We start from the raw sequence: 23,448 nt of genomic DNA on the forward strand, positions 1-23,448 counted from the left end.
GTAGGCAAGAGTTAACTACCTTTAGAGTTAGAGGGTATCTCTTTAAATTTAAATGAATTAGAGCATAGGGGTTATCTTGGCCCAAGAATAAATGCCAAGGAAATTAAAGAAAATAATTCTAATGCCAAGAAACAGCAAAGGTCAGATAGGGTGAGATGATTACTCTCCTCATTATTAACATTGCTTTGCATTTAGATAGCCCCTTTCCTTTGCCAGTCTCATTCTCATTCTGCCTTATTGCTCAGGGTCTGAGCAGCTTGTGGAGCTAATGACATCACAGATGATCCTGAGTGGAACAGAAGCCAAAAAGTCAAGAGGGCAATGAGCAATTAACCTTTAGGCTTTATTTGTTCATTTTGTTCTTCTTGAACACAACATGCAAAAAAAAAAAAAAAAATGGGTATTAAATAATACCTATAAAACTTAAATCCTCTTCTGGAAATTCTAATTGTACTTGTATTTTAGGGTTTTTGTTTGTTTAAATACAAATCTTTAATTATAACAATGGTGTGAGGGATATCTTTGTACACATGTTAGGAAAGTTTGGCTATTTGTTGCCAGAGCCAGATAATACTAAATATTAGCCCTAAAAGTCCTAATATTTGTAAAGAAAAATTCAAATTAAAATAAAAGGTTTGACTTTCCCTGTTAAAAATAAAAAACTCATCCCCCTGTCTTTTCTTAAAGCATTTACATTGGAGAACTTGGAATTTGTAAATAATTTCCCCTCTCTTTGAAATATATATAAATCCTTTTTGAAACCAAGATAGGACTTTCATAAACCTTATGACCCAGGATGTCTTTCTCAAAGACTAGGGAACCATCCCTTAGAACTGTAAACCTTAAGGAAAATAGCACCCATATCTCCCAGGAAGAAGATGGGAGCCAGACTTAGTGTGAGCCTTGCTTCAAAGTGCAAAATTACCTCCTGTCATAAAGACATAAGAAGTTAATTTTTCTACTGGATAAAACCAATAAGCTAACACAGATGATCACCCCAATTATCAGGTGGATCTAGGATATGTGACAAATGATGCTGTCATGTCGTCTTACTTGAAGACCAGTTATTGCTAATCTTGAAAACATATATATAATGGGCTGCATCTGCTTGGATATATAAAAGGGTGAGATTTCTTTCTGTCTTTGCAATCTTTTCTTTATTGCCTGTGATGTGCATCACATTCTGAGTTTAATGCTTACTCAATGATAAAAGTGTTTTTTTATCTACCACCTTGATAGAGAAGATTTGGGGATTCGGAGAAGATTTTGTTTTCAATCCTATTTCCCCAACATACAATGTGCTTTACTTGGAAAAATGGATACCAGAAGATAACCAAATACACTAACACTTGTTCTTAGCCATAATATACACTAGTTCATCTGATCAATACATTCAGAGATTCTGGCAATACGTGTTTGGGGTAAAGTTGTAGAATCCACATATTCTAACTATCCAATGTGATTTTGTTGCAAGTTTATAAATGAACACTTTACCATCATTTTTAAAGATTCTCCATACGATAAGCACTTCTACTTGCTATCCTAGTCACTCTTTGGCTGTTCAATATGTTTTATTCGCACGTCCATGTACATATAACTGGAACATAGCTAAATCCTCTCTGCTGAGCAAACTTTCTACATCTTAGCTTTCTCCCCACACATCACAGGAGCAGGTCTTGATCATCCTTCCTAGTTTCATGGGCCTCTGGCCCCATTCCTCTGAAGGCCACCAGCTCCCGCTGCATGAGGAGGGGACAATGATTAGCACCTCTCACTCCTTCTGCCTGTTTCTTCATTGTTCCTTCTCTCCTAAATCAAAGAAACAGCTGGAACTTTGCAAAGGTTGACTCCCCTACCTGCATCATTCATCTCTTCTGTATTTTCTTTGCTCTTTTCATCAATTACTTCCTTATTAGAATTTCTAATCTCTGAATGCTTTGCCATCACTCAGGAATCTCTAGTCTCAAATACACTTTTCTCATTTCAATTTGTGATTCAGTTCGATCGATGTTTTCCTTTACCATAAAAGTTGTCTATATCGTCTTTTTGAAGCCCTTTATTTTTCTGTCCTCTATTAATTACCCACACAGCAACAAGGAATTCTACTCTCACATAGCTATCTTCAGTTGTGACCTCCTTTCTCAGACTTAGGTACATATTTCCTACTATTGGATAGAAGTATACTTTCTTTCTTAAAAAAAAAAAAAAAAAAAAAAAAAACCTATAAGCTATGATTTCCAAACCCAAACCTCCTTTCTAAAGCATGCAAGTGTCCTATATTTTTGGTGTCATCTAACAATATCAACACCCAGTTGTTCAAATTCAATGCATCCTCTGGTCTTCCCCTCCTCTTATCTCTCCCAATCCAATCCCTCTCAAGTCCTGCTGAGTCCAGCTTGAGGACCTCATGAACTTGCCTCCTTCTCCTGCTCCTACCACCCCTGCCTTCACAGTCTGTCTACTCCTAGTCTCTTCTTTGTTTTTTCACTTTTCCCAAAGTCTGTTTTCTAAAAAAAAAAAAAAAAAAAAAAAAAAAAAAATGTGAGCACATCCAACCTCTTAAAATGTATCTTTAAAAAAGACCCAGTGGCTCTCCAAGGTCTACAAAATAAAAGCAGAACACTGTCATTCCATGGTATGATAGACAAAGCATTCTTGCCGAAACACTTGAACCTGCATTTACCCAAGCCTCTAGCTCTAATTTACAGGCTACACAGACAAAAGGGAATGTGCTGAATGATACCATGGGTTTGCAATCAGTGAAATCCAGTCTCAGAAATATATTGAACAAGCAACCAAATGAGAGGCAACTTAGCTGAGTATTAGCAAATACCAAGAAAATATTAAAAATATTGGGTGTATACATGAAGTAAATTTCTTGTCCATCAGATATATACACTAAAGTATGAATAATAAATTTCCTTTAAAATATTACATAGATGGAAGTGATGAGGAAAGAGAGAGAAAATAAAATTTATAAATGTTGATCATTGATAAAGGTCAATGATAAGTATGAGGGCTTTAAAAAAATCTCTATTTTTATATGCTTGAATTTTCCATAATAAAACAAGTAAAAAAAGAATTAGTTTATGATATTCAGAACCATTAATGACTCTTAGCACACTTTATAATCTTACCTTTAAGTGCTCCCCACCATGACTTCTATTTTACTTCACAGGCCACAAACTTGAACTTGGTCTGGGCTTAGGACATCATTCAGAAACAAGCTAGGATTCCTTCTGAGGTAGAAATCTCACTTGTAATTCCCTGCCCTTTGCTCCACGCAGGTGTTCTATTGTGCTAGCATGCTCCAAGCACAGGACTTAGGCAGATTTAGAGAAAGCATAGTGTGGCCAAAGGTATCCAGTTTGCATGACAGACATGGAAAAGTAGTTTCTGATTCCCTAATCTTTATTTTATAAGTGTTGAATCATGGTTCTATAACTCTAGTTAATATCAAATGACAAATACTTTAATGCAATGTGCAGAACTTTCTCACTGAGTGCAGATTTTAGGAAGCTGGGGAATATGTCCACCAATAGGGTCAGAATCTCATGTCTGTCACAACTTAATGGGTTTCTGTGAAATTCATTCTGCAGTTGACCTATGTACTTTGATGATGACCAACATTTCATTGACAGAGTATTTTGAAGGTGTCACATAATATTTCACAGTCATTTTCTTAACCATTATTCTTAAATAAATCTAGTTGCAGATAAAAAAGTTCTCCAGCAAATTTTTGAATGAAATTAGCCTCTCCCAATTTTACTACCTACCAGTCAATATTTTTTACATTTGTGAACAGCCATTATAATAATATTAACTTTGATGAACACTTTGTATGTTAATGTGGGTATAAATTACAACTCCAGAAAAATGTCTCTTGTCATTTGCATTTGTTAATATCTGCTTAATATAAAAGGAGAGACCCCCATCTTCCTTATGTATTTAAATGATTTACTGTTTTAACATAATCACTCCTTTCAGAAGCAATTAGTGCATAGATTAGGTTCCAACTTACCAGGAAATCTACTGTGGAGGTTAGCATCACAGTTGTAACCATTGAACTGAGCAGACACCGGAAGCACTCTAATTGTTAGAAGCAGCAGCAACCATATTTGTTCCATTGCAGCACCTAGAAAAGAGTTATTTATGATGTGGATATCACCAGCCTTCACTCCAAGGTGCTGGAAGGACTGAGGCTGATCTCAATGTACTTTTGGATAAGGGTGTCATGCATAGAAAGCAAAAGGAAAATAAAATTATAAAGTTTTACTCAAATAGCCATGTAGTCAAAGCTCACTGAAGGCCCATGGATTATCAGAAATAATTAACAAAAACAAAAGCAAAGATTTTGGTTATGATATTTTAATACTATTTTCATTATTAGGCTTCAGTTTGCTAAGGGTGAGAAAGTCTGACTTTTGTACTAGAAAAGCTAAGGTATAAATCATAGTGTCTGAAACAGAAAAAAGGTATTATAAATAGGAAGAACTCAAACCAAACATCTGGCAGCACAGAGAGTGAGGCAGACTCACCAATTTAGAGACAGCTGGTCATTTGTAATATCAACATATTTAAGGTCAGAGGATTCCAACACTCAACCCACAGTTCTAAGAGAATTTTCAATCTTTTCATGACCAAGTAATGTCAAAAAAAAATTTCTCTTAGCAAAAGAATTCAAGACTACTCCAGCCTCTCAAAATTCAATGGTTTGGGTATAATTTTCTCAGGAAATACATGGATAAATCAAAAGGGAGACCAGGAAAACAGTATGGGTGAAGATCAGAATCTTCTAATAATGGCCCTTGATGAGCAATAAGGTCTGATGTGAATGTGTGAAAACATGGAACTCAGGAAAAAGTGATGGAAATTGGTTTTAAAGATGTTAATGTAGGTTGGACAAATAAATGGAAATTATCTTTAATCCTTAAAATACCAGTCAGTCTCAAATTTAATAAGTATTTTCCTAGATGCCCTTTTATTGGCCTGATTAGTTAAAACACCTTCCAGAAGGGCCCAACTTGCTCTCACAGCATAGTTTATGTGCTGGAAAAAAGTCTTTCAGGTTGGTGGCTTTGGTCTATGCATAAAAACAAGAAGAAAATAAAATTATAAAGGTTTATGCAAACAATTTAGTGCATCTTAAAAGCTTGGGTTTTAGGGTGAAAATGGTATTTTATTAAAGATCTGCCCTAGATAATTAATCAAGTCTTTAGCAAAAGGAAGGAAATACATCTTGCTTCTGTGTCATCATTTTAGAATAGCAAGTTCATGGTGAACAAAGTCACTTTGGTGAGGATGTGGGAAAGGAATGCAAGAGTTTACTCTCAAAAATAGAGCGAAAAAAATATTGTCAACAGGAGCTTCCTTCCTTCGGCATTATAACATACTTCTCAGTCACAAGCATAATGACTTTGTGAAGAACAGACATAATTCTGGTTAGTTCTGAGCCCCTGGGACAGTCCATAAACAGAAGCCTCACACAAATGGCTGACCCACACCTGCGTTCTGTTGACCACATCTATACCATCATTGTCTAGCTCCTCAAGACACTGAAAATAGAATAAGACAGCCCTGACATTTTGGAGTCTCTGGAAGATTGCTAGGAAGAGAGCAGCTTGTTTCTGAATACTGCACCCACACATATCTAGTATCTACTCCATACCTTACCACTGCTCCTTATGATGGGTCCCAATTATCCCCAGAAAATGCTGGAGTTTCTAGACTCCCATGCTCCCTCTCCCTATCCCACTATGAATCAGCCTCCTTATATAGCTGGGTCTTATATTACACAAAGGTGCCAAAAACATGCACTGGAGAAAAAATAGCCTCTTCAACAAATGGTACTGGGAAAACTGGAAATCCATAGGCAACAAAATGAGATTAAACCCCTATCTCTCATCATGCACAAAACTCAAAGTAGATCAAGGATCTAGGAATAAAACCAGAGACCCTGCATCTAATAGGAGAAAAAGTAGGCCCTAAACTCCATCATGTAGGATTAGTCCCTAACTTCCTTAATAAGACTTCTTTGGCTCAAGAATTAAAATCAACAATAAATAAATGGGATGGACTCAAACTAAAAAGTTTCTTCTCAGCAAAAGAAATAATCTGTGAGGTGAATAGAGAGCCTACATTTTTGGAGCAAATCTTTATCCATCATACATCAGATAAAGCACTAATCTCTAGGGTATATAAAGAACTCAAAAAGATAAACACCAAAAAAAAAAAAAAATGATCCAATCTATAAATGGGCCAAGGACCTGAAGAGACACTTCTCAGAAGATAATGTACAATCAATCAACAAATATATGAAAAAATGTTCATCATCACTAGCAACTAGAGAAATGCAAGTCAAAACCACTCTAAGATTTCATCTCACTCCAATCAGAATGGCAACTATTATGAAGACAAACAACAATAAGTGTTGGCGAGGATGTGGGGGAAAAGGTATACTCATACATTGCTGGTGGGACTGCAAACTAATGCGGCCAATATGGAAAAAAGTATGGAGATTTCTTGGAAAATTGGGAATAAATTGAATTTTTAAAAGACATCCCCATCTCTTGTTTGGGCAGGATCGATATTTTGATTCTTTATAATGTTGGCAGTATTTGTGGCATTTTCAGTTAATACATTTAACTTGTAAGAATACAAGTTATAACAAAGTGATAAAAGTAATAAACTACTAACTTGAAAATTCCATGCTCAACCTTACTTCCATCATTTTTTCTCTATATAGAAAACCCAAGTATGGATAAACAGCAGAAAACTTGGAGATGCCGTCTTACCAAAGTTCCTTTTTTTTTTTTTTTTTTTTCCTGAAATGAAAATAATTGCTTAGGACTTTAGGACAATATTGAGACTGTTTACACTCATCAAAGCATATTGTTCTGGTTACTCCTAGTTCTTAGGTGCAGTTATAGACACACCTATTCCAGTCTCAACCCCACCAAAAAACTTAGTGATACACTGATTCCTGTGATCTACTCTGGGGTGACCTGAGAAACTCATTTCCCCCCCACACCCCTATGGCTCCAGCAATTATTAAAGAATCTTAGCTGAAGCATTTCCCATCTACTCCACTATATCTAAGTGTAGCAACCAATACCCCTACTTGGGTACAAACAGTGGTGTTTACAAGACTGCCTAACACAGCCAATATTATACAATATTAATAACATTCTTAGATAATAACCTTGAAGATATGTGTACATAGGGTTTTGTTTTTCTTACTTAGTATCTTCATAAATTTAAATTGATGAGTATAGGACATAAGAAGAGGATGGTATATAAATTGTTGAATTTTTAAAAATTCAGAAGTGTTGACTTAAAGAAACAACCACATCTCTTAAACTGTTACTGATAGGCACTGTGCTTTATATTTAGCAACATGAAGGAAGTCATATGCTAAGTGATTTGCTGTCAAATAGGATATCATTTCTCATTCAAATTTGCTTTTCCAAAGATAACTTCTTCCAAAATATGATTTTTAAATTTATTTATTTAGGATTGAATTTGGAGTCTGAAAAATATAATTTTACTTCCAACTCTCACTCACTAAATTTTACACACATTAATACAGTTCTGTTATAAATACTGTTCTCTGTATTTTATTATAACCTTTTAACCTTCTTTTAATTGAGATTTATTGTATATCAGGCACAGTGCTATGTTTAATATTCAACTACTACACAGATTTTATTTTTGCTCACACTATTAATATGAAAGCTGAAGTTTAAAGGTTTTAATTGACTTGCCGAGGGTCACAGACCTACTAAATGGCAGAGCAGAATTCAAAACTGAGCTTGACCTTTGGAATTATTACACTACTCTGTTTGACTTCATTGGAGTTTGTTAAATAAATAAAATGAATGCCATGCTAATTTTCAGAAAGTAAATTATATGAATAATGTAGGCTTTAAATATGTTTCAAACTAAATGATTCAGATGACTGTGGCAAAATATTTTTAATATCTACATAAGTGTCACGACTCTATCTCATTTAGGCGATGAGTGCATAAAGAATATGCTTCTTTTCACAAACTGATTTTATGATAACACTAGTGATGTTTAAGGACTGACGAGAATGTTTTAAGGACCTCATATCTATTTTGTAACCATGAAACAGGTAATTTGTTCTCCTTATTCTGGGAGAAAGAAAACAAAGGTCCTGAAAAGTTAAAGAAATTTCCCAGGTCTAAGCAGCCAACTCATGTGAGAAGCAGGATTTATGGCCAGACAGAGCCAGAAAGCACCCCAACCATATGTGAAACTGCCTTCCAGAAAATGATGCATGCAGCACTAATCAAATGGAAATTTGATATTTACTTGGTGCATTGATCAATGTAGATTTATTCTTGCATCCAGTTATTAACTAATTACTGAATGCTAGTTTGTGCCTGGCACTGTCAAGGGGGCAGAAGTGTAGCAATTAGAAAAGTTTTCATATGTGTAGAACTTACATTCCAGTAAAAGAAGTCAGAAAGTAGCAAACTCCATAAGTTAAGTATAGAGTGTATTTGTGATAAATGCTGTGAACAAAAATAAAACAAGAAAAATAATAGGATGATCTGGGGTGGAAAGGAAGGAGTATTGAAATTTCACCTGGGATAGTCAGGGATCTATAATCAATTCATATAAATAAATCTTGGGAGAAAAATCTTCAGATATAAGCCACCGAATCTTCTGTCTTCAATTTGTACCTCACCTTTTTTTTTTTTCCCTATTTAGACACTTCCCAAATAAAAAATATTTTTTCAGTGCATAAATTGTTCTCTGGGAATAACTTAGACACTTTGGAAAGCTGCATTAACCTTTTTAAATAAATAAAGGTGGCTCTTACTGCCTGAGAAAAGTAATTTATTAAATAGAACCCATGTGACCTGAAAGAAAAGTGAACATGTTCAAAAGTATCTTTATCTACTCAAGAAATAACTTTTGCTGAGACAAATAGACTCAACAATTTATCAAGGTTTCATGCTCCCTTAATAGTATTGCCTTCGTCTAGGACAATATATAGGATTCTGTTAAAGTCGAGAGGAAAAATGCCAAATTCAAACCAAACATCATTTCTTTTCCATTTTTCCTTTTTATTAATTCATTGTAATTATACATAATAGTGGGATTTGTTGTTACATACTCTACATGCACCCAACAGAACAGTATGATTTTGGCAAATTTCATTCCCGAGTCAGTACCTCTCCTTTTCCCTCTCTTCTCCTTTTCCTCCCCAGTCCCCAGTTCCCTTTCCCTACTCTAGTGGTATGTGTTTATTAGCTTTTCTCTGTGGTAAAAAATACCTGACAAAATCAACTTATAGAGACTAGGTTTCAGCCCATGACCCATGCTCAGCTGGCTCCAAGGCAGAAGCATTAGGGCAGAAGGTTGTGGGAGAGTAAAGCTGCTCAGTTCATGGCAGCCAGGAAACAGAAAGAGAAAGAAGGGACCAGAGACAAGATAGAGTCCAGAGGGCAGGCTCTCGGTGATCTACTTCCCAAACTAAACTAATGCTGATTTTATAAAAATTAGAAATGGGTTCACAAAAATACAAAACAGGTTCTTTGGCGCTGGTGATGCTCCAGTCCTCTCATTCCCTGGCTTCCTCTGCACACCCAGCTACTCTGCATATGTATGTCCTCCCTGCTGAAGGCAAAGCCTCCTTCCCAGGGCATATGTATCAGCCATCCAAGTCTACTCTGCAGGAGAGATCAGAAGCAATCCACTAAGCTTTAAATGACAGGAAGCTGTTTAAAACACTCCCAGGAAAAGGGAGAAGAAGAAATGTGTGCTTTCAATGGAGATCACTTTAAGTTAAAGAAATGAAGGCTTCAGAAGTGACCATCAGGGCCTAGGGAAAGAGGCACTGCCACGTTACAGGTAGGTGACTGTCTTGCTGAGTTAAGCATCATGGGGTTACACAGCCCTCCCTCTGGAGAAAAAAGGACACATTGGCTCACTCTCCAAAATCACTAGTTTTAAAGTACTGGAGACCATAACTCTTTAATAAAGAAACATGGTTTCTGATGGGGTGTCTAGACTAAAACTCTATATTCTTTATTTCTAAGTTGCACTTGGATATTAGAGGCAACATACATATTAAAAGAAAAATGAAAATATAAAATCTTCATCTGAAATATCTATTATTATCTACATAAACATTCTTTAATTTAGAATGTCCTTGTCTTGCTAAACAAAGAATAAAGCACCAGGTACCTTCAGAATAATGCCTTAAAGAAGGAAATATGTTTAGCCATCAAAAAGACATGCAGAAATTTTATGGCTCTGGAGATGCTGATGTATACCATAAGGAAATATGAATGCTAAAGGCTGCTCCTAAGGGAAGAGCCTACTGCAATTTTCTCTGACACAAAGTGAGTGCTCATTTATTTCCCTTTGCCTGCCTCCTTCATTTGTCTTTCTACAGTGGGTTTCCTCAAGTAATCTGATGATTAAATGATCTACAGTGTTTTGTTTAGAACATTTATTCTAGTACCTTAGTTTTGGGGAAGGAGGGGAACTGACAGATTGAACTAGTCACTTTAAAAGCTTTTTCTTAATAATTCACTAGGTTACATTTTAGGATACTCACACACTTTATTATTCTAAGGAAACTTCGAGGGTGTATTATAGTATATTGAATTCCTCCATTCTTCATGAAGTGTAATTAATAGCAAATTAATAATAAAGTGATAATTTAACTAGTTATCTAAACGTTCATTCCCCTCTAACTAGACAGTTGACTATTAGTATGACTATTTGACAATGAAAATATTTCTTTCTTAATAGAGATGATTTACAATATATATATATAGGCAAAGCCCAGAAGTCAGTCAATCACAAGGGACAGCATGCTGATATATTATGGCTGGATATAACCCACTTCCCAATAATTAAAGTATATTTGTGGATACCAATAACAAATAATGAAAAAGTAACCCCATACCTTGGTCAACCCTTGCTTAATAGTATATGAGCCCTTTCCATTATTTGAAATTCCTGCATCAACTCATTCCTTATTCATTTATTCTAAATATTTTTATTGAGCCCTTTCTAAATGACAGACTTAGGGTGCTGGAGGCCCAGTGCTGAGGAAGACATCCATGGTTCTTACCATTACAGTGTTTACAGATTAAAGAAGGATATAATCGTTAAACCAACCATCACACACATAAAAATATATTTACAAATACATTTGGTAATGATATGGAAAAAAAAGTAAAGGGGGCTTCAAGAAAGTGTAACAGTATGAACTAATTTATTTTGTTTTTCTTGGCAGTGCTCAGGATTGAAACCAGAGCCTTGCATAAGCTAAAGTAGTTCTCTACCACTGAGCTATATCCTCCCAGTCCTGTCAACTAATTTAGATGAGAGGTGTCAGAGAGAGATACTCTGAGAAGTTCCATAGTTGATAAGAATTGAAAGATTGTTTGCAGTTAGATGAAGACAGGAGAAGATCTCTCTAGGTAGAATTCACTGCATAAGTATATAGGTCCCCAAATTTAAGAATGGTCAGTATTTTGTGAAACTTGAAAGAAGGTGCATGGTCCTAAGCAAGGAGGAGAGGGACATAAGATAGGTCTTAAGGTATAGGCAGAGATGCCCTGACACATTATTTTCCTAAATAGAACGAATGAGAAGCCATTTAACACTTTAGGGTGGGGGCTAGGATTGTAATTCCAAAGGTGGAGTGAAATAAAGAAATTTAAAATAGTACTTAGGACAGGAAATGACAGAATTTTGTGTTGAATTTAAAGTGCCGAGTGAGCAAAAGAAAGGAGTCAAGAATGGCTTTCAAGTCAGGTAAACAGAATGTTGATGGAAGTTCTTCCTCAAAGAAATGGGAGGAGGGATGAAGAAGGGACAAATGCATAGAAACCTATTTTTTCTAAACAGAAACAGAGATATCATAAAATATGAAACATATTAAGAGGCAGTACAGCAATCTTGTTTTAAGTTGTGAGCCAATTTGGTTTTCACTTAGAGTCTTACATAAATAAAATATGTACTGACCAGAGAATGTTACTAATACATTCAGAGGGATAGCATCCTAAAGAGCAATTATGTTCTACAGCCATCCACACTGCCAAAATTATCCCTGAAATTTCTCAAATTGTACACCTTTGTCTAGAATTCATGAGTAATGTAATAATATTTTGAATGGGTTTCCTCCTGATCATTTCTGTTGTCCCTTAGCTGTCAACCTTTTGAGGGAAATGAGATGGGAGCCTATCTGAAAAGGAAAACATTATCTAATTCTGACTTTCAAAGAGTCTTATTTTAAACTCAAAGTACAGAAAATAGACATAAAGACCCATGATTTTTGACTGTTAGAGATAAAGGATATTTTGGCCATCCAATATCTAGGCTTTAACAGCAAGTCTTAGAGGACTGAACACAGAGTATATAATAAAATCCACAGAAAATATGTCATAAATGTAGTGCTCTTTCCCATATGAAGAAGCAGCTTAAAGTAGAAAAGAAAAGCCAGAGTGGTTAGATTCATTCTTTCTGGTCCCCACTTGAGATAAAAATAACCCAGATAGATAAGAAAAATCAGGAAGCAAAAGGGTCATATGCCTTGATTTTGGTCTGAAACCTGGTAGAAAGCATCTGTCAAAGAACCTGTGCCAACATGGGGGAGTCAGAGTTGAGTGGCAGCATAGGACAGATATAGATAGAGAGAAGGGTTGAGAGTGTCCCCTGTTGTCTTCCCACTGACATGGAGACTACCTTCAGAAGCTCCCATAACCCCTCAAGAGAGATAGAGAGATAATAGAAAATTGAGATGCTTTGTACCTTGTTGAGAAGCCAAGAGTTGTGGATGGCTACAAGATGGAGGGTCCAAGGTCAGGGGACAGCTGGGAATGTGCTAGAAGGTCTAAGGACTGGCAGTACCAAATCACGTGTAATCACCAGTAGAGGTGTACATCCCTAGCAGGGGATGGGATAAATCACTGTACCTTCTCATTCTGAGAAAAAAGACTATAAGTCAGATCAGCCATAGTGGACATAATAATGGCATTGGGTGATACCCAAAGGCCAAACTGACAGGAAGCCTCCAATGAGGTCAGTTAGGACCACAAGATGGAAATGAAATAAATACTTTCACCAATGCCAGGATAATACAATTTTTTAAAAAAAATAATTAGTGTATACAATGATTGCTGCTACATGCAAGACACTATTCTACACATTTAGCAATATTACATTTTATTTCTCACTGAAAACTTATGTAATAGGTACTAAAATTGTCCCTATTTTACAGGTAAACATATTGAAGCACAGAAGGGTCAAGTAGCTTTAGGCCACTTACCTAGAAGGTGATAGGGATTGCACTGGATCACTGGTAATCTGGTTCTGGAGTCTGTGCCCTTAAATCTGTGCTCTGTTATCTGCCTATCTTTCCTTTCCATGCATGAAACATGAAAAAAATTAGAAGAGTGATGAGGAAAATGTTGATAATGGCTTAATAGTTATTTCCCAAAGAAGCTAAATTTTAAACCAATACTACTTTGGCAATACTAAGTGTTTCCTACCATGGGCAGCAAAACAGACTCATGTAATTTGAGTTTACTTAAAAAGAAATAATGAAAATTTCATTTAGGTATATACAAGATATAAACTAATTTTCTATACAAAAGCTCATACAGAAACACACAGATTCTTATGAGATCTTCACGACTAGTTTTTCCTTCCCAGAATGAGATCTCTATCTTTAGAAATGTGTTTTTCATGGTTTGGGTATGATATACCCCCAAAATCTACTGTGTTAATGCAGGAGGTGAAATTATTAGATTATGGGAGTCATAACCTACTAAGTAAATTAATCCATTTGATTGGTCAATAATTTGAATGGATTACTGGGTGGTAACTAGGCAGGTGGGGTGTGGCTGGAAGAAGTGGGTCACTAGGGAAATGACTTGGATATTGAATATTTTGTCCACTTCCCTTCCATACTCTTCCTTTCCCTTCCCTTTCCTCCCCGCCCCCTTTCTCTCTCTCTCCTTCTCAGTTGCTATGATCTGAGAAGCTTCCCTCTGCCATGCCCTTCCACCATGATGTTCTACCTCATCTCAGAATAATGGAGTCAACTAATTATGGGCTGAACCTATGCCACCACAAGCTCAGAATAAACTTTTCCTCCTCTAAGTTGTTCTGGCCAGGTAATTTGGTCACAGTGACAGAAAGCTAACCCAGGGACCAACATTGTCTGTGTTTTACTCTCAGAAGCTGGAACCACTAGAGCCAACACAGCCTTGAGATATGAAGATTCCAGGCAAATATTACTTTTCTCATCTTTCTATTTTACTCCCTCACTTCATTGTGGTCATGGTGGTGTACAATGATTGCTACATGCAAGACACTATTCTACACATTTAGCTTGTTTAATTTATCACGTCTTCGTGTAGTCCACAGAGTTATTCTGTGTGATGGCTTCGAAAAAGAATCTAACCATTCTGCCAGTCAAAACCTTTGACTAATAAAAGTTGCAGAATTCTCAGAAGATAAATACATTTCAGGTAAATTACCCCAGAAATATGTAAGCACAGAAGTATTTAATAAAAAACTAGAGAAACTCTTTGTTGTGCTAAAGAATATATGCAAGTTGGTATTTTGGTTAGTTCAAATAAGGCCTCTTTAAATAACAATAGTCTTTTTATTCTTAAAATAAAATCTGGCTTAAAATCTGTAACTGAATAAAAATTTTACACTATTTGTATAAAATTGAAATATTATTGAGATTGTATATAGTACTGAGATATTTATAATTGAGCAGATATAATTTTTTAATTTTCAAGCATTACCTAAACACTTGATACGGTTTGTTATAACAAATAATTAAATTTCTTCAAAAATATTAAACTACCCCCTATAAAACTTGTTATACTGGATTTCCTTTTCAGTACCTCAATTAAGTTCTTATGTATTTAAGATTTTAAAAGTTATCTAACTATAACTCTAAAATTCTAAAAAACTCAGAATTTGAACTTTAAATCTAGAGGAGTAATTGGGCTTGGGGATTTATAACTTTAGTTGAATATTAATTCTTAAAAATTTTAGAATATATTTTCCAATAACCCAATGTGGGGCATCATAAATGCCTTACAGTAAACACAGAATAAGTGGTATTTTTTTCATCAGAAGCCATGTTCAATGTAAAATTCATTGATTATATATCAAGGAGTTACATGGTAACTAAAGTCAATGAAAGCAAAAACTATGCATACTTTTAATATTAAATACACCATCCTTCCTTTCCCCCTAAGAAAACAGAGTTGAATTTGTGAACACTAAATGCTAGTCTGATTTGACTTCACTAAATGCACAGAGGATTTGTTTCTGTCCTCAGAAAGATTTTATTCAAAAGGAAATGGCTTCATTAATTGCATTCACAATATTAAAACTTCTAGAAGTGAATATAGAAGACTATCCTTATGAAATAGGAGTACTGAAAGACTTCCTAGAAAAAAAATGCTTTACCATCAGAAACTGTGGCCTGGCCTCCCAACAACTTCCTTTTAGAGGCTGGTGGTTTAGTTTTTGTGTTGTCTATGTGTTTCATGTAATATGACACATGCCACATGCACTCAGACACCTTTGAGTAGATATGACAATGGACTGTCTTAGCTCTGGTTCTCATTCTGTCACCAATTGCCTGTGTGCTCTTGGGGAAGTGTTATGATGGGCCTTACCCTGTTACCTCATGTTCAAAATGAAGTTTTAGAGACTATAGGATGTCCAAGATGATGCCAGCTATAAAGAGCCTGTGACAACTGCAGGAGAAATTAATGATAAATTCTCTAGGGACTTCTTTCAAAAAATCACCTTCTTTATTAGAAGTTAAATTTTTCTGCATCAAGGAAGCTTTTGGAGATGTTCTACTGCCTTCCTGCTCTATCCACAATTATGCGGTAGCAAATGGTAGATCAGAGCACCCTCATATCATATTACAACTTCTCATTGTAAAAAATAAAATAATCAAGGGATCTCACAGTCTAATCTCAGGGGCACTAAAGAAAAGCAACATCCCTTCCACTTTGGGACAGTTTGAGCCTTCCTTCCACAGACGAAAATGGTAAAACTATGCAGAAAAAAAAATAAGTTGCTATTGGAGTTACAATTTTATTTATTTATCTGCATGACTACATTTTTGTTTCTAAAAGCCTTTAGGAAGCAATAATAATACAATAAAACAGGCTGCTGATAATTTACAATAATACCTTACTCTCTCTGAAATACATTTTCAACCCTGCTTTCATTAAAGTTCCTGATTTCTTTCAATATTTGTTGAACTGTTTCAGGGGATGTAATACTAACCTTCATGACATCACTCTGAGGAATACAGAGAAGCTAACAGAGCCACCTTTGTTTTTTAGGTATGGGGATAGATGCCAAGTGGCCAAATGTTTTTCCCAAGTAGTTACAGGATTGTTATAAATAATATAAAAGGAGATAACAAAAACAGCTCCTGAAATAATAATTTCTAATATTTTGAGCCTATCTATGTGCTAACAATTATTACATCTACAGAATATGGTGCTTATGAACATGATGAAATCAGATAAAAAAATGTTTTAGCCAGTTAGATTACAAGTGTTACTTAAGAAGCAATGTTGAAATTAGGAAGAGCCTAAAATTTTAATCCTTGATGTTAAACCCTTCAATTAGGACCATTTTGTTACTACTTTTTTGGATTTTTAAAAATCATTCATAGACCACCGAAGATAGCCATTATATCAAATACTTACTTAAAAGTCAGTGATTAAAACGTAAGAATTGCTCTTGACTTTTGAGTACAGCAGTATTTCTGATTTAAAATGGTTCATCAAATTTAAAATAGTGTATGTGTATAGGAAATAAGGGCAAATATTAAAGATTAGACTATTTCAACTCTAATATATTTGAAATTTATAATAAAAATTAAAAAAAAACAGGTGACCAACAGATAGCATTTTCTAATTGTGATTTTTTAGCTCACTTTACCTTTCTTAAACTCTCTTGTCTATTAAAAAAAATGGGAAACTACATAATCTAAATAACTACTCAGTTTAACTAGATTACAGAACTTTGCAAAAGGGCATTTCATCTTTTAACTAGGTGGGTTAGGTAAAGATGAAGAAATCAGACTAGCTTAGAGGATCAAAGTCAATGGTGTCAAGGGATTGGAGAAAGAGAGCTCCAAAACAGAGGAGAGTTATTAGCTCTTAAGAAGGCAGCTTATGAGATTTTGAGTCTAGATGAGATGAACATAATTCTAACAAAATTATAGCCTTGTAATAGCCAGAGTTCAGAATATGAGACATAACTCTAAAACATGACTTCCAGTCCTGTCTCATCAACCAAAACTGCCCTCTGGGATCTGAAGCAGTAGGCAAGCACTGGAAAGGGTACAGGTCCTAGTTAGCAAAGTAAGCCGTCCAAGCAGTGAATCTCAGTCATAGGTAAGATGATCTTGAGGGGAAATAGGAAGGAAGTGAATAGAGGGATGTTACTATGGCCAAGACTGCAAGTAATGTTGCATTATAACTAATAAGTGGGGCCTTCTGCAAATTTGAAAATAAATCCTTATAGGCATAGAGACCCTACCTGTTTTATCAAGAACAATGTAGAAACCAAGTCTTATCATAACAAAATTGTCTCTACCCCAAGACTTAAACTAAAGATGTTACCCAGCAATAGATAATTAATTTCCAAATGAATTGCAATGATGTTTAGTGTTTAGTCCTTTTATTGGACAGTTCCATGAAAAAATAATACATAAGTGGGGCTTAAAGAAAAGTAGGGAGTAGGTCTTTCAAAAACATAAAACGATATCATTTTCTCCTGTATGTGACATTGGAAAATCAAAATAACTCTCTTCATTATAAACAAACCAAAGAAATAGGAAAAAAAAAAAAAAAGAACCCCTCTTTTGTTTCTCTTCAAAGTATCTGTACACCCCTGGAGAGTATTATGGATCTCCTTGGAGAATGTTCTACAGACCTGCTGATGAACATGGGTTTAGATCAGAACAATACTTCACAATAAATATTGTGCTAGAATATTCAGTTATCCAGTCAAAACAGCAATTTTAATGAAATAGAGTAGAATGGTATGTAATAGAAATAAATAGAATGGAAAGAAAATATCAGAAATCACTATGGTGTACTATTTTCATGAAATATGTATATATGTGCTGCCTATGGATGTGTATAGATATTAGATCATAATGCCAAATATTTACAGTGAGTCACAGGCAAAAAAGTTTGAAATCCACTATTTTAGAGTAAGACAGAATGTCTTGTAAAGATACTCATGGGCTGAACCTCCCCACCCATCAACAAGTTTTGATTGGCCTGAGAGAAAAAGCAGGAAAAAAGAAATTAGCATTCTAATACTGAACTGCCCTTGAGAACAATGTGGAGGGAATGTGCATTTCCCAGGATCTGGGTATGAACTCAAAGTTGGATTATAGAGTCTGATTCATTATTTATGAATTGATATCTTAGAAGGGTGTTTGTTATACATAGTATATAAATAGCAAGGAGGTAGTGGGAATACAGATAGGACACTTGTTTGTGAACTGAAAGAGAAAAAAAGGAAGGTACTGAGAAGGGAATTTCTTTCTAGAGGAAATTTTTTTTCACAAAGGAAAATCTTTAATGGCAGAAAAAAAAAGATGTAAAGGAAAATAGTCAAGAGACTGAAGAGGACAACTTAAAACAATAACAACAGTATTTTCTCTTTTGCTCACAGATACAATGTTACAATTAAACCACTCTAATGCTTTCCATTCTGTTTCCAGACAGATGGAAAAAAAAGAAAAAGAAAAAGTCTTACACAGAGCAGATAATTAATAACTATTTGTTGAGTCAATAAAGGATTAGGGTTGACATTTTGAGGGTTTTTTGTTTGTTTTATTTTGTTTTTTCTTTTTTTTTTCCAGAGATATAATGGCAACACTACAATCACAGTCCCTCCTGTACCACTTTAGCAACCCCCCATTTTGAAGGCCGCTATGTATGTGATCTGTAGCCAAAGAACAGAGGATGGGCTTTAGGAAGACAAACTCCCAGCCTTTCTTTCATTATACCATACTGTGTATCACATTAACCAACCACAGTGCTGGGCAGCACAAAATAAGACCTTTTTTAAAGTATACATGTGTGAACTCAGTATCTCTGTTCAAAAACTCCATATTTAAATCTCTAGTTATCTCTCTGCTACTTTAGTAGAACTCATCCATCTTGTGATATTATGTAAGAAATAGTCTAGCTCTCACTTGTTCAGTAACAGTATCAGAAAAAGCTTCCCTTTGAAAATTGTGTATGATCAGAAAATACAAATTCATTTTAACGTTAAATAGAGATGAATTCTTTCTGTCTCTGTCTCTCTCTCTTTCTGTGGTGCTAGAGACTGAACCCAGGGCCTCACACATGGTATGCTAGGTGAGAACTCAGCCATTGAGTTAAATTCCCCAGCCTCAAAATGTAACTTTTAACTGGAGAAAAATCTTCTTCAAAAATCATCAGGAAGCCAAATAAAAATAGTAGATTAATTTTCTATATCCAAAGGATGGTTCCTTGAGCTAAAATAACACAATGGTCTCCACCCTGACTGCTCATTCAAATGGTATGCTAGGTGAGAACTCACACATGGTATGCTAGGTGAGAACTCAGCCATTGAGTTAAATTCCCAACCTCAAAATGTAACTTTTAACTGGAGAAAAATCTTCTTCAAAAATCATCAGGAAGCCAAATAAAAATAGTAGATTAATTTTCTATATCCATAGGATGGTTCCTTGAGCTAAAATAACACAGTGGTCTCCACCCTGACTGCTCATTCAAATTACCTGAGGAGTTTTAAGAAACACAGATGCCCAAATCTCTTCCATAGTGGTTCTAATAAACTTGCAGGATTAAGAACTACTGAGCCAGAAGAACAAGATTTTGCTAGCTGAGATTTCATTACTAGTTGTCTGTTTTAAATTGGTAAGCACATTTCATGTTTTCCTACCATGACATCACAGAAGGAATTGAAAAACAAAACTCCAAAGGAATGATAGTGCTCCCTGATGCTGACTAACAAGGCAGCTTAGCCTCAGGAGGGGTCAGCCAGTCAGGCACATACAACATGTATGAACTGCTGGAAATGAATTAAGTTTTATTTCTTGAATAGAGTTCTGATATAGAAAGTGAAAGCTATTGAATTAAAATTAGAGCATTCATAGAGGAAGAAGTAGGGAATCCTTTTTTCCTACTAGTGGACTTTATCCCCTGTGGCTTTTCACTGATCTAATGATAAGGATTTTGTGTTTCCTTGTACTTGTGACATATCACAGCAAGGATGATGAACCCTGTACACAGACTGTCTGATCATGCCATACCCCTGTTTGAAACCACCATCATTTCCAACACCTTTCAGGAGAAAGCCCCAACTGTAGGACATGGCAGAGAAAAGAAAAATTCTTATTCATCTGCCAAATCTCAGGTTTCTATTCCCTTATACCCCTCCTATCCACTAGAGACTTTGCATAGTTCCCCAAAGTAGGTTATTTTTCATATCCAAGTCTTTGCTCACTTTGCTACCACAGCCTGGAAAGCAGCTCTTCCCAGCTCCCTTTCCCCATAGGACTGTCTCTCCATTCAGCTTCTCAAGAGTCTGCTCACACATTGCTCTTCTTTCAAGACATTTCTCCATCAAAACAACCCTCTTGCTTGTAGTATTACAGCATTTATAAAATTGTGCTCTGTTTAAGACAGAGTTTCTCTGTAACTATTGATATTTTGGACCAAATAATTCTTTGTTGTAGAATATTTAACAAAATCCTTGGCTTCTACCCACTACATGCCAGAAACATTCTCCCCTCCCCAAGTCATGACACTCTACGGTATCTCCAGACGTTGCTGGTTGTCTGAGGGGAAGCTACACCTACACTTTGTTCTCCCCTAATAAATCTGTAGGATTCTTGAGAATAAAAGCATGTATTAATCTTTATAGTTAGGATCTAACAAAATAGGAGATCCACTGTAGATCCTCAAGAAATATTTCTTAAAAGATGATTATCACATTCCGAAAGGGATAGTGCCATACCATCAAAAGGTGGATGATTAAATGGATAGACACTTAGTTCTGAGTAAGAAAATCCTTTACTGTTTAGATATTCCATCACTAATAAAATTAAAATTTCCAAATCTATCTTAATACCAATAGATTTTAAATCATTTTAGCTCACCCATCACTATAAATAATTTATATTGATTTTATGTGTTTTAATATGAAAGGAAATGAAGGCCAAGAGTAGTGGTGCATGCCTGTAATCCCAGCAGCTTGGTAGGCTGAGGTGGGAGGATCAGAAGTTCAAAACCAGCCTCCGCAAAATTGGGGTGCTAAGCGACTCAGTGAGACCCTATCTCTAAGTAAAATACAAAAATAGGGTTGGGGATGTGGCTCAGTAGTTGAGTGCCTCTGCATTCAATCCCTGGTAACAAAAAATAATTTTTAAAAAAGAGAGGAAATGGCATTTAGTGTCTGGATATTGATTTGAAATTTTGTCTCTGTATGTAAAACTCATGAATTAAAAATTGCTTAAACTTAAGTGGCTAATTGGTTGAGATTTTTTGATGTTCCACTAGTATTTTTATGCTTTATAAATGGTTTTGATCACTTTGTTCGCTTTTATAAAAATTGTTCAGCTCGTACTTTTTATGCCCTGTAAATAATCTCAGTTTTTATAAGCTAAAAATATCAAACTTAAAGCCAGGTATGGTGGCACACATATGTAATCCCAGCAGCTCAGGAGGCTGATGTGGGAGGATGGCGAGTTCAGTCAACCTCAGCAACAGTGAGGTGCTAAGCAACTCAGTGAGATACTGTCTGTAAATGAAATACAAAAATAGTGCTGAGGATGTGTCTCAGTGGTTGAGTGCCCCTGAGTTTAATCCTGGTTACCAAAAAAAAAAAAAAAAACATCAAACTTAAATAGTATAATTTCTTGTCACTATTCACTCCATGAATATGATGGCACACATTTTGATTGAATTGATAAAGAAAGGAATTTTAGAAACCAGAAATATATTACCATATCTTAATTTTAAATTCTTATTCAAAATGAGTTTCTAGAGTTTCTGTGTCAGAATTCAAATCCACAAGTACGAATACACATAATACACAAATACATATGAGGGGTGGAGAGGGTACATGGGGGCACGAAAGATTATGGAATGAGATGGACATTATTACCCTAGGTACATGTATGACTGCATATATGGTGTGATGCTACATCGTGTACAACCAGAGAAATGAAAAGTTGTGCTGCAATTGTGTACAATGAATCATAATGCATTCTGTTATCATATATACCTAATTAAAATAAATAAATTTATAAAAAAATGCATGATTTTTCTAGTGTGTATATTCTATGAATGATTTAAAATCTGTAAAAGATTAGTAATTTTTTAAACTTATGCAATTATTGTAACTAATTATACCCAAATCATGATAAATTGCATTTGAGATAAAATGTTAGTCATGAATTATTTCCAATTCCATAATATTTCTTATCTAAGAAAAAACAGTCTAATTAGAAAGTATAATTCATATAATGTAAAGAAGATTTATACTCGGCAGTGTAATGATGGTATGTTCAACCAAGAGATAGTGTAGCTCTATGAACTCTGGCTATTTCTCAGTTAATCACATTTGAGCAATTATCATACTTTAAATTCTAATATATGACAATAAGTGGTACTTATTCTGTCTTACTCTTTTGAACGATGCCATTTTTAGTTTAATGACTATAATGTTAGAGAAAGTTTCATGTTAGCCTCATTTTATAGAGAATCTCACTTTACAAACAAAGCCATTGACATTTGCATTTGGCCCCAAGGGTCTTAACCAAATTAAAAATATTTGGTTTTGTATTTAACATCTGGATTTTTCACATATATAGCAAAATAAACTTCTTAAAATTGTCCTATTAATCTAATTTTAACTTTGCTGTTCTTATGACTAAGCAGCTTTTTTTCAAAGACATTTTTGTTAACTTTTCAAGAAAAAAAATTTCCATAAAGATCCATGTGTATTTGTATATTTTGACATACTATTATATCATATATTCAGTTGTAGAAAATAAATGCTTTAAACAAAGGAATAGTTAAGTGTGGTCTAGACGCTTAATTCTGCCCACCATCTATTTTTGTATGGCTCAGAAGCTAAAAAATAGTTTCACCTTTTTAAAAATGTTTGAAAAAAAAAGAAGAATAGCATTTCATTTAAAAAATAAAAATTATATGAAATTCAAATTTCAGTGTCTATACACATATAGAATATTTGGAATACAGCTCATTTGGGTATTTTTGAGCTACAGCGGCAGATTTGAGTAGTCATAACAGTTCCACAAAGAAATATTTACTATCTGGCCCTTTATGGAAAAGTTTGATGAACCTTGCTATAAATAATTAG

At 35.0% G+C, this 23,448-nt stretch overlaps 1 protein-coding gene across 1 annotated transcript in view; it reads right to left on the reverse strand.

Annotated features, from left to right (window-relative positions):
• Positions 1 to 4,127, reverse strand: part of Zpld1 (zona pellucida like domain containing 1) — a 43,952-nt gene extending 39,825 nt beyond the window's left edge. Inside the window, exon 1 of the mRNA XM_076868770.1 lies at positions 4,022 to 4,127. Coding sequence (XP_076724885.1) covers positions 4,022 to 4,127 — 106 coding nt within the window. The remainder of the gene's footprint in view (positions 1 to 4,021) is intronic.
• Between the last annotated feature and the right edge of the window lie 19,321 nt (positions 4,128 to 23,448).

This window comes from Callospermophilus lateralis, chromosome 10 (assembly GCF_048772815.1).
Source record: "Callospermophilus lateralis isolate mCalLat2 chromosome 10, mCalLat2.hap1, whole genome shotgun sequence".
Lineage (NCBI taxonomy): Eukaryota > Metazoa > Chordata > Mammalia > Rodentia > Sciuridae > Callospermophilus > Callospermophilus lateralis.